The following is a 16886-nucleotide window of genomic DNA, read 5'->3' as shown; positions in this document are numbered from 1 at the left end:
GATAGATTTATGGCATTTTTATTATTTATTTATTTATTTTACTAGTAATGGCGGCGATCAGCGATTTTTATCAGGACTACGATATTGAGGTGGACAAATCGGACACATTTTTGGGACCAGTGACAATTATACAGCGATCAGTGCCATAAAAATGCACTGATTACTGTATAAATGACACTGGCAGGGAAGGGTTTAACACTAGGGGGCGATCAAGGGGTTATGTTCCCTAGGTGTGTTCTAACTGTAGGGGGGATGGGACTGACTAGGGGAGGAGAAAGATCGGTGTTAATACTTAGTATGAACACACGATCCCGGTGTCTGGCGGTCATCACGCTCACCGGGCACTCGCATCAGCTCAGGGGACACGCTTCGGGCATGCCGCTGAAGGCATCTGTAAAGCTACGGCGGGTCACGCAGGTAAGCCAACCTGCCACAGTATAACTGCGATGGCTGGTCCAGAAGCATTTAACTTTTCTATCACTGTCTGGATACTCTGTTTAGCTCGCAAAAGTCAATAAACAAATCCCTATGTGAGATCCAAGTCTCCTTAGTTGGAGCTTGCAGAGGGCTGAGGACTTTCACTATGCCCCTTTGTGACAGCACTGGACCAATCACCGAATTCAAGCAGACAAAAGATATTAGAAATAAGCAAATCAAGGAAAATCTGCACCACCCGCAATAATATATATATGTAACTGTAAATGTTAAAAACAAACAATCTGTTTCTTTTTTTTGCTTACCGATTTTTTTTTATTAAAAACTTAAAGTGAATCTAATTTTTATCCTGGTCTCCCTCCTTAGGTGCACATTATAGCAGAATGAATATCACTAAAGTATTTTTGTTAACATGCAATGATATAGTCGCTGATTGTTCCTTATCTATGAAAGCAAGACCTTTAGAAGATAGAAGCCATGGGTAATTTCACTAGGACAGCACTTGTTAAAAAAAATTGTCATGCTCAGATTTCCCAATGACATTAATGTTGCCTAGGCTAGAAGTTAGGGCCAAGATAAGAAGGTAAGTTTCTTTCTTCTTTTGCTGGGGGAAGGGAGGGGTAGGGAGATTGTAGCAATTTAGGGTGGGTGAAGGGGATCTATTATATAGCTGCTAATTCTTGTGGACTGTATTGTCCTCTTTAATCGTAATAGAGAATATCAGTTCTCCAGACTGGACAGAAATGAAAATTATTTGGAAGGTAAAGCAGGTTTTATATATGTATTTTATCTGTTTATTGTTTCTGTATTTATCAGTGTATTTTATCTGTTTTCCTGGAGTTCTGTTTTAAATCTACCCAAATAAACCCAGTTTCAAAGCCAGTCATGAGAGTTCACTTACACAAATTATATATTATAGATTATGATGTGAATATTAATAATAATAATGCAATTTATTCCTCACTCAAGGTCTATAAAGTTTGTTTCTAAGAATTAGGAAACACTGTTAAGCCGTGTACACACGGGCGGACTGTCTGGCCAACTTAGTCCATCAGACAATCCGACGGACAGTCCGTCATACTTTCGAATGAACGGACTTGACCACACACACCACTTTTTGAGTGGACTAATACGGCGTACTAAGTCCGCCATACTATCCGCCCTACTTTTGAAATGAACGGACTCGCCCACACACGCGGAGGAAAGTCCGCTAGTTTCGAGCGCGGCCCCCCCCACCCCAAAGCACCTTGTCCCCATGTTGATGAGGACAAGGGCCTCTTCCCGACAACTCTGGCCGTTGGTTGTCGGGGTCTGCGGGTGGAGGGCTTATCGGAATCTGGGAGCCCCCTTTAATAAGGGGGCCCCCGGATACCGGCCCCCCACCCTATGTGAATGAGTATGGGGTACAATGTACCCCTACCCATTCACCTGTAAAATAAAAGTACCAAAAAAAACACAACACACGAGATAAAATACTCTTCGGCAGAAGAACGGAAGAGGGGGACAAGACCCCCGAAGTCGGGAGAAGAGGCCGGCGGCGAGGAAGAAAGCCGGACTCCTCCGCTAGCAAAAGAGCTACAAGAAGATAGCGGAGGAGTCCGGCGAGAAGACCCCCCGAAGACGGAAGACCCCCGGAGCTGTGCAATAAAGTATTTTATCTCGTGTGTTGTGTTTTTTTTGGTACTTTTATTTTACAGGTGAATGGGTAGGGGTACATTGTACCCCATACTCATTCACATAGGGTGGGGGGCCAGTATCCGGGGGCCCCCTTATTAAAGGGGGCTCCCGGTTTCCGATAAGCCCCCCGCCCGCAGACCCCGACAACCAACGGCCAGGGTTGTCGGGAAGAGGCCCTTGTCCTCATCAACATGGGGACAAGGTGCTTTGGGGTGGGGGGGCCGCGCCGCCCCCCCCCCTTCCCCAAGGCACCCCCCCATGTTGAGGGCACGCGGCCTGGTACGGCTCAGGAGGGGGGGCGCTCGCTCGCCCCCCTTTCCTGGCCGGCCGGGTAGCGTGCTTGGACAAGGGTCTGTTGTGGACTTGGGGGGGACCCCCACGCCGATTTTTTTCGGCTTTGGGGCTCCCCTTTAAGTCCATACCAGGCGACGGGGCCAGCGACGTCTCCCTCGCGGGCCCCGCCTACCTGGATACCCGCTCGAAATGAGCGGACTTTTCTCCGGGCGGGAAAAGTCCGCTCATTTCAAAAGTACGGCGGACTGGCACACACACGGGCGGATTGTCCGCCGAAATGCGAGTCCGACGGACAGTATTACGGAAATTCCGAAATATTTAGTCCGCCGGACTGCACGCTGAAAAAGTCCGCTGAAGCCCACACACGAGCGGACTGTCCGCTGAAATGTGTTTCGGCGGACTAAGTAGGCCAGACAGTCCACCCGTGTGTACGCGGCTTTAGATGCTTAGCTGTAAAAATATGTTTGCTTTTTTCGCGCCATTTGCCTTTTTTCCAAAGGAGAATTTAACGTTTTTTTTTAAATTCTGATGCACAATTTGTTACACAGAATAAGACAATACTTTATTAATTTGCGGTAAGAATATCCTCAAGAGGAGCCTCAAGCAAATATAACATTAACACGCTCTAATTAACTTGTATATTCAAAACACATTTGAATTTTATGTTATACTTGAGTTAGACTTTACATTTTAGAAATCAGCCTTCAGGACAATGCAAAAAGACACCACCAAGTTGAAGTCGGCTGTACCTGCACTGCAGGCTGATGTACATGGTTGTGCTTAACAATGACTGCTTTCCTCTTTATGCTAAATAGCTGTACAGCTCATAAGGGTATAAACATCTCTTTACAAATATTTTGGCAAGTAAAAACAGTTCCCATATATGTGCTTCAACTGAGTATCTAGCTATTTGGCTGGGATTTCCTTTAATGCTTTTCAAAATAATTTTTTATATCAAACATGTTTTTATATCAAACATATGTAAGGAACAGATGCTGTATCCTACATAGCTGATTACACAGGAAACCAATAATATGTATTAAGAAATCACACATTTTTCAAATGCATTTTTTACATGGCGGGCATAGCTCATAACTGTCCCTGATTTCGAGGGACAGTCCCTTATTTGGAACAATGTCCTTCTTTTCTCTTGATTTGTCCCTTATTTTGGTCCGATCTATATAGTTGTATATAAAATAGAATTTGTAAGTATCAAAAAGTGTTTTACAGTGCTAAACTTTTCATCGAATTTCAAAATAGCTGAATTTGGAAAGTCAGTAAAAGGTAATAAAGTAATAGTGGTAAAAAAGCACTTGTGGGGTTAACAAATCATTTTTTTTTGTATAATTCCTCTTTAAGGGAGGTGTGGCAAGGGGTGTGTCCTATGTCTACACACTTTTGCTAATAGGTGTCCCTAAGGCTGGCCATACACTTTACAATTTTCTTGTTCAACTTTTCTTTAGATTTACCAAAGCCACATAATATGAGATCAAGTCTAAACCCTTTCAAATTATATGCAATCAGGCAGGCCCTTTCACTATATAGTTGAAGGTAGATCTAAAGGAAATTTTATAAGAAAATTGTATAGTGTATGACCATCCTAATTTTCATCTTAGAAAGTTGGGAGGTATGATGGTGGGTACATGGCTCATGAGAAGAAAACGAATTAGGGTAAAGTCAATTTTTTCCGATAATCTAACTCACTCTCATCTATTTGCTTTGCACATGTTGTTTTCAACTGTAATACTAGAAGACCCATAATTCTCATCTACATAGACACATGTTTGTGCTCTAAAGTCTATGTGGCTCTGGTTCACTACCCCTGGTTCTACAGTACTCATTTGCTTTTTGGGGGAGGGAGGGGGAGGGGGGCAAGTGCAAATGAACCAGCCTGTAATATCAGTCACGTTTTAAAAGCTTAAAAACAAAAATTTCCAAAGGGACAAAATCCCAAATTTTTCTTGTACACAAACAAAACAAATTATTTTCGTTTAATGTGTACTGTTTTCGCACCTGTTTCATATGAGAAAAATCAGATACTAAAGACTGATCATGGTCAGAAACAGTATACAACAAAAAAAAAAAAAGCCTTTGTCGTATTAGAATTCATACATATGTTCCATTCTCAGTTTCGACTTGCTGTGAAACATCGAAGAAAATGGGATGATCATTCGCCTGGTTTTGTTATAGTCTGTACCCACCGTAAGTGCACAAAGCCTAATGCCTCGTACACATGGTGGGAATTTTGGCCAGCAAAAGACCAATGAGAGCTTTTCATTGGAAAATGCGACCGTCTGTATGCTCCATCGCAATTTTGCTGGCCGAATTTCCGCCAGCAAAAGATTGAGAGCAGGTTCTATCTGAAATTCCGATCGTATGTATGCAATTCTGACATGCAAATACTCACGCATGCTCAGATTCAACTATGAGACAGAAGCTATTGGCTACTGGCTATTGAACTTCCTTTTTCTAGTCCTGTTGTACGTGTTGTACGTGTTGTACATCACTGCGTTCTTGACGGTCGGAATTTGTTGTGACCGTGTGTATGCAAGACAGCTTAAGTGAAATCCCATCGAATTTCCGTTGGGAAAACCATCAGAGATTTTTCCGACCAAAATTCTGATAGTGTGTACGTGGCATAAGTGCTGAAGACCTGGTAAATCTTTCAACATCCAGAGAGTAGAGCAATCAGGCTATGAACATTCAAGTAGTAGTTGTTAGCTAACAGTAAATAGGCCATCAATCAAACAGCCCTAACCTCTGTAGCTGCAGGCACTGTGAAGCAATTCATCAATCCCATCTTGCTCCCCTTTTCCATAGTTCCTGCTTGGTGTCCACATTATAGAGGGCTGGAAGGCATCATTGCTGAGATGCAGAGTAGAGTGAGGTAAACTGCCTGAGAACTTGATTGTTTGCAGTGCTTTTGCAGTTAACTTGAGGGATGAATTGCTTCACAGTGCCTGCAGCTGCTGAGGTCAGCAGGGGCTTGTTTTTAATGCTCATTTACAGCATTTTGAAATATGTTAAAGGATAAATTCACTTTTTTTAAAAAGAATTATAAATGCACATTTTTTTCAGGTTAAAAAAAAAATGTACATTTACTTTTTTTTTTCTGGGAGCCTGGAAAGCATTGCACCCATGATCAGCAGATTGTGGCTATCATGTAGGACTCCTATAGAGTGTCAGTGTAAGCTGTCTGCCCTACATCGTACAGGAAGGCAGTTTTACACCGACAGGAAGAATGAATGAACTACCACAGCGCTCAACAGCACCCTGGTAGTTCATTGAGAACTACAAGCCGTCAGCCACAAAGGCTGCCGGTACTTGTAGTTTTCACACTGAATGAATGACGCAGCCGGATGGGTGGAGCTCCGCACAGCCACTTTTTTTCCATTGTTACAGCGAGTGGGGGGGGGGGATCTCAATGAGGGATTGGGGGGTACGGGGATCGATCCTACAGGAATATGTTACATGTTATACCCTGAATATGGGTGTAACATGTTACAAAAGTTGAACGTATCCTTTAATACTGGAATGTCCACAGCCTAGCCACAGGTTCACTTTGAAGCATACAGCCTCAAAGTTTAATTGGGTGGACTGACCAATTGAACATAAGATTTTCACACCACATTTGATTAACACTAATGCATTGCTTTGATAGCTTCTGTTTTAATGTTTGCTTTCTAAACTTACCAGAGTTGGAGTCAAATTTTTTTTCAGACCTGGAACAAGAAGTAAATGTTAGCTTAGATGTTTTTATGATCATAAATATATGTAATTCTAAATCATAGTTGTCACAAGCTCCATACTATATATAATTTCTGATGCTGAATAGTTAAAGCAATGAAGGTAGCAAATCAGGATGCTTTAAAGCGGTTTTGTACCTAAAAATTTAACTTCTTGTTATTAAAAGCACATGATAGCATACTTACCTAAATGAACCCTGAAAAAAAAAAAGATTCAGTACTTACCTTATATTTCAGATGTTTGTGCTGACTTCCGGGCTATCCTCCCGTGGGAGTAGGCATGGTTATCATCCTCGCAATGGTCCCTGGGAAATTTCTAAGCTATTTCCCAAGAATCCATGGGGGACAATGAAATTGCGAAATCTCGTGAGATTTCGGGAGGACGCCGGTCACGTGACGAGGGCGTGTCCGAAATTGCCATTTTTAAAGTGGGCAGGCAGCTGTATCTGCCATTACCACCATTGCACACGAGGAAGGAAAACAAATACTGCGCATGCGCGAGATCGGCGCTCTAACGAGCGGTGCATGCTCGTTAGTCAGCATGCCCGTATCCCGGAAGAGGATGCCTGTGGGCTTCACATCCCCACAGGCAAAATGGAAACGATCGTGATGAAATTTTATAAGTTATCCAAATCGGACAAAACGGACAGATAATCGCGCTGAAAACAAAAGAAGTGAGTGCTATATTTAATACTAGTATTGATTGTCATATTGCCAACAAAAAAAATACTTGCAGACAGTGGAATCCCGCTTTAAGCAATTATAACTCTGTATAGTTTTACACAAAATATCAACATACAAATCACTGAAAGCACAACTGAATAGGGATAGATGTATTCATGTATTCACCAATGTGTGCAAATCTATTCACATTTTGTTGCAGATAAAAAGGGATCGGAGGGTATCCAGATACCGTTCAGGCAAATTAGAAGGCTCCTAAATATGCCACTGATGTATCAATTGGCCTGTGAAGAATTGTGTGCTCCGCTACTGCCATGATTATTATATGATGTGATTTTTAGTAGATTAGGCATATGTGCCTGTAGTATATCAGTTTTCTTATATGTAGTTATTTGGATTTTAATTCATATGGGATTTTTATTGAGAAACAAGCACGTGAATATAATCAACAGTATAGAGGGTGCTTGTAAATCACTACCAAGCATCAGAAATGCCAACTTTGCCAACAGCCATGCATTATAACCAGTGGCTTTCGTCCATTAGGGGCGCATGGGCGCCGCCCCTGTCCATGTGTCCAGCCCCCTAATCTACATGCGGGGCACAGGACGCATAGATTCCAATGGGGGTTTTTTTTTTTTTAAGCACATGGTTAGAGCCACAGGCTCTAATAGGCTTCAAAAAAGGGTGGGCTCGAGCGCAGAGCATTACGCCCTGAGCCCACCCAGTTGTAAGACAATAGCGCCTAGGAGGAGGGAGAAGGAGGGAGGAGACACACGGCCGATGTGAGGAGGTGAGCGAGAAGCTGTTGCCTAGAGCCTGGAGGGAATAGCTGCCCACTTGATGGGGTAAGTGCGGGCTGACCGGAGTGTGCGATTGACCTGACAGACCGACCGGACAACCCACAAAAGGGGGAGTGCCGATGACCCGATGGGGGGGTGGCTGTGGGGGCATTGTTTGCCGCTGCCCCCCCCCAAAAAAACACCAGTTGCCACTGATTATAACAGCAGAGTTAGCTCTACCTGTACAAATGTACAGTTTGTCAAAAGAATTGGGACACAATGCATATGAACTTTACATGCATATGAACTTTAATGGCATCCCAGTCTTAGTACGTAGGGTTCAATACTGAGTTGGCCTACCATTTGCAGCTATAACAGCTTCACCCCTTCTGGGTAGGCTGTCCACAAGGTTTAGGAGTGTGTATGTGGGAATGTTTGCCCATTCTTCCAGAAGCGCATTTGTGAAGTCAGACACTGATGTTGGAGAGAAGGCCTGGCTCGCAGTCTCCGCTCTAATTCATCCCAAAGGTGTTCTATCAGGTTGAGGTTAGGACTTTGTGCAGACCAGTCAAGTTTCTCCACCCCAGACTCGCTAATCCATGTCTTTATGGACCTTGCTTTGTGCACTGGTGTGCAGTCATGTTAGAACAGGAAGGGGCCATCCCCAAACGTTTCCACAAAGTTGGGAACATGAAATTGTCCAAAATGTCTTGGCATGCTTATGTCTTAAGAGTTCCCTTCACTGGAACTAAGGGGCCAAATCCAACCCTTGAGAAACTCCCACCCCCCATAATCCCCCCTCCGCCAAATGATTTGGACCAATGCACAAAGCAAGGTCCATAAAGACATGGCTAAGCGATTTTGGGGTGGAGGAACTTGATTGGCCTGCACAGAGCCCTGACGTCAACCTGATAGAACACCTTTGGGGTGAATTAGATTGGTCTTCTCCATAACCTCATAAATGCACTTCTGGAAGAATGGTCAAACATTCCCATAGACACACTCCTTAACCTTGTGGACAGCCTTATCAGAAGAGTTGAAGCTGTTATAGCTGCAAAGGGTGGGCCAACTCAATATTGAATCCTATGGACTAAGACTGGGATGCCATTAAAGTTCATGTGCATGTAAAGGCAGGTTTCACAATGCTTTTGACAATATAGTGTATGTATAGAATGTAGCAGCAAAAAAGAGAATGTTAACACCAGTAATCAATCTGCAATAAGCCGTATTTTTAGAGTGTAGCTTTATAGTACATTTTCACCATAATTTTGGACAATATCTATCCCCATAACAGCTAATCATTCATAATAGAAAGACAGAAATACATAAGTACTGAAATCGAAGCTTAGCAAATCTAGTGCTATACATGGTACTTACATCCTATGCATTAAGATGAAAAAAAACACTTGGCAGTGACCGGCTCCTTAGCCCCCTGTTTTACTTACCCGAGCCCCGTATTTCCATCGGCAGAAATGCACTCTCCCTCTCTCCATGGAGTCCCATCTCTTCATTGTATAGACTGATAGCAGCACAGCCATTGGCTCCCGCTGCTGTCAATCAAATCCAATGACGTGGGCGATGGGGGCCGGGGGCAAGTTTGCCATTCATGTCTATTGACGCCAATGCTGGACTCGGGAATGCGCCCGCAAGATAACCACCTGGGAGAGCTCTTCTCCTAAAGAGTTATCTGATGCAGGGAGGAGTCGCGAGAGCCGCCGGGGGACCCCAGAAGACGAGGTTCAGGGCCACTCTGTGCAAAACGAGCTGTACAGTGGAGGTAAGTATGATATGTTTGTTATTTTAAAAAAAAATTAAAAAAACGAGCCTTTAAAATCACTTTAAACCTGAACTGCAGCCATCTAGAATATGCAGTGTAAGGCAGATGGTCTAGTGTTTTCCTTTCTAAAAATGTTATCCCCGTTTGAATTTTTTACCATTTATACAAGTTCTGTTCTGCCAAGCTGCTGGATTGTAGACTAGTAATACAGACACTCATCAGGTGAGAGGTTTGGGAAAACATGCCTGGCCCATTAAGTAAAGTCCACTACATAGCCTGTAAATGTTAGGTGGGGGTATGTCAGTGGCCACCCCGTTCTACCTTTAAGGTGTATCTATACACAGTGGCCACAGAAATCTCTCTGCCAGCCCGCATGGGCTGTTAAAAGGAGAAATGAAAGTAAATTCAAGTACAAAGCCTTGAAGTTCACTGGTAAAAAAACACATTTTACATCTGAGCATCAGAAATCAAAATTTAACTTTAGTGGGGTGACTACACAGCTATATGAATGGACAATTTGCAAGACCAATGTCTATACATTATTCAATATCATTGACTCTTCAGATGGATTTTTCTGCACATTCCGTGTTTTAGTTTCTGGCTGATCAGTGAGTCTCTGCATTATTGTAGAATGTCATTTACAGAGTATACAAAACACAAACCAGATATCCTGTGTTTACAAGGAACTTGTTTTTCATCAGTTTTAGCACCCACAATCTTCCACAAAGGCTTTCCAGTGTTTTAGTTGGCTACAGTTGATAAAAAGGTGAAAGAGGAAACTATAAGGTTGCATAGAACAGTTTGCCTTTGTGGTTAGTAACACAGATGTTGACAAAAGGTGCAAAATCTTACTGAGATCTTTGTGTGATCACGCCACACAAAGCCATAAGTCCATATGATTGTCCTAAGCTTACCTTCACCCTATCAGCTATTAATGAGACTATTTACATTATGAAGTGATAGATTTAAAAGCCAAGCCAATTCTTTCATGAAGGTCATTAATGCATAGATGCTCAGACTGAATTTAGCAGTATCAGTATGGGCGGTTAGTTTTACAATAAATCAAATTGCCTACCTAACTAATTAAGATTTTTTTAATAACTACCCTGTTTGTGTTTTACAACAAGCTAAAAAAATGTTTTGGTATTTTACGCATAACTGGTTTTAACTTACTATTTATTTTTACATTTTTATTTTGATACTTTATCTGACATTGTTTTTTTTTCTCTGTGCTTATGCAGAAAGTGAGAGAGATGAAGAGGGTAAACTCTTTCCCTTCCTAAAACCAAAAGGAGGCATTAGCCTCCCAGATATTAAGTTGTACTACAAGGCCTGCCATGTAATTAGGCTGGTAGATTGTAATATCCAGGATCTCCCTGGAGCGATCCTTTACAAGCTGAATACTACAGGCCACCCCATGGATTCCCGCTAAGGAAATTTACGAAGACCTGGACACTCACCCTCTGATTGGGGAGATTTTACACTGTTTTTGGTCACTATGTAAGACTTTGTCTATCTTTTCCATTCCCGGCCCCATGATGTCGTTGAGCTACAACCCAAAATTTCCTCTTGGATTGCAATCTGTTTTGTCTAATGAAGGGGAACTAAGTGGACTGATTCAAGCTATTCGATGCTTTGATGGGGGACAATTTTGCAACCAGAAGGACCTTGATTTGACCTCCTTGTCCCAGTTCCCTTGACATATTTACAAGCCCGACACTTTTTAATCACCCTAACACAAGATTGAGCTACAGTAGGGTATGTTCTTCTCTTGAGAGACTCTGCATTTTTAAATCCCCCCAATGTCACCTGATATCAACCGTCTACAATCTATTTCTCTGCGATGTTTCGAATTGGACAACCAATTTAGCTAAAACATGAAAATCTGATTTAGGTGCAATGCTATCTGAGGAAGATTGAACAGGATCCTCAAACTCTTTCTGTTGGGCTCCTTAAACGTTAACACTCAAGTACACAATTATAAAGTGTTCTCAAAATGTTACGGGACCTTGCTTGTACTTCAAAAAATCTGCTCTACCACATCATATTGCTGCTGGAGATGCAGGAATGTGGAAGAAAATATGTTCCACATCTGGTGGATGTTAACCTGACATTCAGCAATACTGGTCGCATGTCCATGCAATTACAACAAAGGTCAATAGCTACACTTTAGATTTCTTTCTGACACAATACCTGCTGCATCACTCTCTGACTATAGGCAGTGCTTTCTGTAAATTCCTCACCATGCATAATGGTAAATGTGGCACATACTCATTCATTAAAGGAATGGTTTACAGGCATACCCCACTTTTAAGTACACAATGGGGTTTATTTACTAAAGCTGAAAAGTGCAAAATCAGGCTCACTTCTCCATAGAAACCAATCAGCTTCTAACCCCAGCTTGTTCAATTAAGCTTTAGTAATAAAACCTGGAAGCTGATTGGTTTCTATGCAGAAGTGAGCCTGATTTTGCACTTTCCAGCTTTAGTAAATAAACCCCATTGTGTACTTAAAGGTGGAGTATGCCTGTACTAAACTGCGTAATCCAGCAGATATGGAGGATTTAGTACACATTTCCCAGAACAGAATCAATAAATATAGCAAAATCTGGTCATGCTGGCTGCACTTTCAAACCACTCCTAAATACAAAACCATCAAGACACAGGAAGCCTGAAAAAACGGAAAAGGGGGAATGTGCAGGAGAATGAATATACCTTTTCAAGAAGGACTTTCACGAGGACAGTTACTCCTATTTTAACTTGTAGATCTGTTATCTGTTTAATACAATGCATAGTGGATTGTACTTGTATTATGATACATTAATAAAAACATTATGAAACTAAAAAATGTACTATGAAAATAAAATAAAGAAGGGGGGGTGCATACTTATCGGCAAATAAACCTCCAGCCTGCATGTGATGGCAGCCATGGTGGTCTCATGATCAGGAACTATACTGACTGGATTCCAGCCACTTATCTAGTACCTTGACCAACTGACAATGACTGCCACCATCTCTTAACTATCAGAGTGCACACATACTTATAGTTCACAAAAGCAGCATAGCTAAGTCTCATCACAGAGATGATGAAAAAACAATTGCAGATGTAAAAATTCACACTATTTGTAGTCAGTATCTGAAAATGTTAAAATGCGATACTAAATGCCATGTTGGAAAACTATCGACAGTACAGTGCTCAAATGGATAAGGGTAGTTAGAGATGTGCTTGCATCTTCTGTCAACAGCGAATCTACCCAGTCTTTTTAATTTTATTTAAAATAATTTCATTATTTTTTTAAATACATGCATAACTTAAGTTTAAAGCTTGAAAAAGTTGTAAAAAAAAGCATGTAATAATTAGCATACTTTTTAATATCTTAAGATGCAGTTGTAAGTATGGAATTGTAAGCCTGTGCCCTGCTTATAATATATGTTAATACTAGCTGTTAATTCAGAGGCTGTTGAAGCTGTGGGAAAACTCTACTTTGATAATTAATCTCAAGATGATGCTGATGTGCTGTCATGCAGAATTAACCCAATGCCTGAATATATCTACCCAAACCCCTGTGTGGATGCATTGTCTGCACATAACTTTCCCATTAATTAGTGAATAGGTTTGAAGGATACTCATGGTTGTCTCTTTAGCAGCAAACAAGAGGAGCAGGAGGGAACTTTTGTTGAAGGTCGATGAACAGTTTGGAAAAGAACATGATCTATTTATTAAAAAAAATATATTCAATAATTTAAGATTTTATTTTGGAGTAAAATGATTCATGTTTAGTACTAAGGTTGGACAGACTGTCAACCAGTTACCTAAAGTTTCAAGGAAGTCTAGACCTCGAAAGCTCCACACAGTAAAAGAAAAACTTTAGTCAAATTTTTTCTTCACATGTCAAAATTACAGTAAACACATAGCAGAAAAAAGTTATTTATAACTAAAACTATTCCACCACTGGTACTGAAAAATCAAAGGTTTGGATGCCTGCTAAACAGATATACAGTATGTCACAAGCTTGTTTGAGATTAGTGACTTACCAAGTTAAGTAAGGTTTAAGATAATAGTCCAGGAGTGTGCCCCTATCAGTGGTAAAAGTTGGCAAATTTCTATCCTGACAAATTTCTTATGCCACATATAAGAAATTGCTACTTTAGTCAATAAAAGGGGTAAAGGTGTAGTGCTTAAACATAAATGAAATAATATGATAGTTGATACAGAAAGTCCACAGGAAATATCCTTAAAAATGGCTTCTGTAGTAAAGTGCAGCTAAAAAGCACATGTGAGGTATCCACCACCGACACCCAATCACACTGCCTCTTACCCTTCTTTCAGACCCTCATTACAAAGGTCAAAAACGCATTAGGCAGCAGTCAACTATAGTGTCAATCTTTGTGGGTTAGCGGATAATCCAGTCGTATCCTCCAATGCTCAATCAACCACATAGAGGGACAAAAGAGACACTCCTCGTGATGCAGAACCTCAATCCAGTTTATTTGTGAGATAAAGAATAATACTCACATAGCAGCAGTTAAAACACTCTTGTCCCAGTATAAAAACAGCATTCCCAACCAGCAAAAAGGCAACTGCGACTCGGCATATACAAGCGGCTTACGCCTCCAGCTCGTCCGTATGTCTTTCATCATCAGATGACGTTGTCAGGGGCATGGTTAAATGCACTTTCTGACTCTATATATAGGCGGGACAGGTATAGGCAGCGGTTACAATTGAGTTCCAAAGACCGGAACTAGAAGTCAACCCCTCAATGGGGAAGCTTAATAATCGGAAAAAATTGCGTTCCACTCGGGAACAAAACATTATAAATACACCCCCCCCATGACCAGAATAAAAAAATGTAAAAATATTAACTCACATATTTAATTGCCAATATGAGAAATAATAGCTGAATAAACATCATGGGTCATCTAAGCATAAATCAATATATATAATAATCTAAAAACAATTATGCCAGGAAACAGCACCATTTTGTAGCTGGAAAGAAAATTGCAGTATCAAATTAATTTATTTACACAATCGTGAGCCAATGTATGAAACACAACAAATCATATTCAAATATTAAAATGAATAAAATTAAGTGGTTACTGTCAGCGGTCTATAGACTCAAACACTATTAATAAAAGCCCTGACATCCAACTTTATATTCATAACAAAGGAGTGTATGTCTTAGCTTTATATATCCAATGGGTTTCAAAACCACATTACAACCTCTCCAATTGCTGGTAAATCTATATATACCCAAAAATAATGTTCCCTCTGGTTTTTGGTTGTGATGTGTATCACAATGTTTAGAGAGGCTAAGTTTGGGGAAACCCTTTTTTATATTTGCCACATGTTCATTTAGCCTGACCTGGAGTTTACGAATAATACAGCCAATATACTCTAAACCACATGGATACTGAATGAGATAAACCACATTCTTGTATGTGCAAATTTTGTTTAGTGAACTGCTGGTTGCTGAAGTTCATTTTTCAAAGCAATAGATTGCATTTAGGGAATGATGCCTGGGTATAATCATTTTATTGAATTCTGCATGTAGAAGTTCTGCTTGATTTCAGTTAATTTAAATCTTGTTTTTGTATTAAAATAACAAACATGTAATACTTACCTGCTCTGTGCAGTGGTTTTGCACAGAGCAGCCCCAATCCTCCTCTTCTTGGATCCCCTGCCTGCATTCCTGGATCCTTCTTTTTGGCTAGTGCCCCTACAGAAAGCTACTTTCTATGGGGACACTCATGTGGGCTGTCTACTGACACAGACAGTGCAGCTCGGCCCTGCCCCCTTGTCAAAGAATTTAATTGACAGCGGCAGGATGGTTCCTGCTGCTATCAATCTGACCAGTAAAGAGGGAAAGAGCCTAGACAGCTGTTGCTCTCATACAGTGCATTCAGAAAGTATTCACAGCGCTTCACTTTTTCCACATTTTGTTATGTTACAGCCTTATTCTAAAATGGATTACATTTAGTATTTTCCTCAAAATACAATATATAAAAAATATATAAATACAAAATACTACAAACAATACCCATAATGACAATGTGAAAGAAGTTTGTTTGAAAATTTATAAAAATAAAAAACATAAAAAATCACATATGCATAAATATTCACAGCCTTTGCCATGACACTCAACATTGAGCTCAGATGCATACTGTTTCCATTGATCATTTTTGAGATGTTCCTACAACTTGATTGGAGTCCACCTGTGGTAAATTCAGTTGATTGGAAAGGATTTGGAAAGGCATACACCTGTCTATATAAGGTCCCACAGTCAACAGTGCATGTCAGAGCATTGTACCGGGGCACAGATCTTGGGAAAGGTACAAAAAAATGTCTGCAGCATTGCAGGTCCCAATGAGCACAGAGACCTTCATCATCCGTAAATGGAAGATGTTTGGAACCAACAGGACTCTTCCTAGAGTGGGCCGCCCAGCCAAACTGAGCAATCGATGAAGAGGGGGGTGACCAAGAACCAGATGGTCACTCTGACAGAGCTCCAGCATTTCTCTGTGGAAAAGGGAGAACCTTCCAGAAGAACAACCATCTCTGCAGCACTCCACTAATCAGGCCTGTATGGTGGAGTAGCCAGACGGAAGCCTCTCCTCAATAAAAGGCACATGACGGCCCACCTGGAGTTTGCCGAAAGGCACCTGAAGGACTCTCAGAGCATGAGAAACTAAATTCTCTGGTCTGATGAAACAAAGATTGAATTCTTTGGTCTGCAAGGCAAGCGTCATGTCTGGAGGAAACCAGGTACCGCTCATCATCTGGCCAATAGCATCCCTAGAGGGAATTATGGTGGGGGCAGCATCATGCTTTGGGGGTGTTTTTCAGTGGCAGGAACTGGGAGACTAGTCAGGATTGAGAGAAAGATGAATGCAGCAATGTACAGAGATATCCTTGATGGAAATCTGCTCCAGAGCGCTCTGGACCTGGACTGGTGTGAAGGTTCATCTTTCAACAGGACGACAACCCTAACCACACAGTCAAGACAAGATAACAAAGGAGTGGGTGTGAATGTCCTTGAGTGGCCCAGCCAGAGCCCAGACTTGAACCTGACTGAATATCATCCATTCCCCCCTCATTTGAGGGGATGTTTTTCTTCAACAGGGACAGGGAAGCAAGTCATAGTTGATGGGAAAATAGATGGAGGCAAATACAGGGCAATCTTAGAAGAAAACCTGTTAGAGTCTGCAAAAGACTTGAGACTGGGGCAGAGGTTCACCTTCCAGCAGGACAACGACCCTAAACATACAGCCAGAGCTACAAGGGAATGGTTTAGATGAAAACATATTCATGTGTTAGAATGGCCCAGTCAAAGTCCCAACCTAAATATAACTGAGAATCTGTGGCAAGACTTGAAAATTGCTGTCCACAGATGCTCTCCATCCAATCTGACAGGGCTTGAGCTATTTTGCAATGAAGAATGGGCAAAATTGTCACTCTCTAGGTATGCAAAGTTGGTAGAGACATGCCCAAAAAGACTTG

At 41.4% G+C, this 16886-nt stretch overlaps 1 protein-coding gene across 3 annotated transcripts in view; it reads right to left on the bottom strand.

The window, feature by feature from the left end:
* The window catches only part of MSRB3 (methionine sulfoxide reductase B3), a 291298-nt gene that overhangs the window by 132590 nt on the left and 141822 nt on the right, over positions 1 to 16886 (bottom strand). For all 3 annotated transcript variants that reach the window (XM_077469957.1, XM_077469955.1, XM_077469956.1), the window contains one exon: positions 6100 to 6128. In XM_077469957.1, coding sequence (XP_077326083.1) covers positions 6100 to 6128 — 29 coding nt within the window. The remainder of the gene's footprint in view (positions 1 to 6099; positions 6129 to 16886) is intronic.

Source organism: Lithobates pipiens, unplaced genomic scaffold (assembly GCF_037356315.1).
Source record: "Lithobates pipiens isolate NorthernLeopardFrog02 unplaced genomic scaffold, aLitPip1_a1.2 Scaffold_8, whole genome shotgun sequence".
Taxonomy (NCBI): Eukaryota; Metazoa; Chordata; class Amphibia; order Anura; family Ranidae; genus Lithobates; species Lithobates pipiens.
The sequence above is the reverse complement of the archived record's forward strand: the minus strand, read 5'-3'. Positions and strand labels throughout refer to the sequence as shown.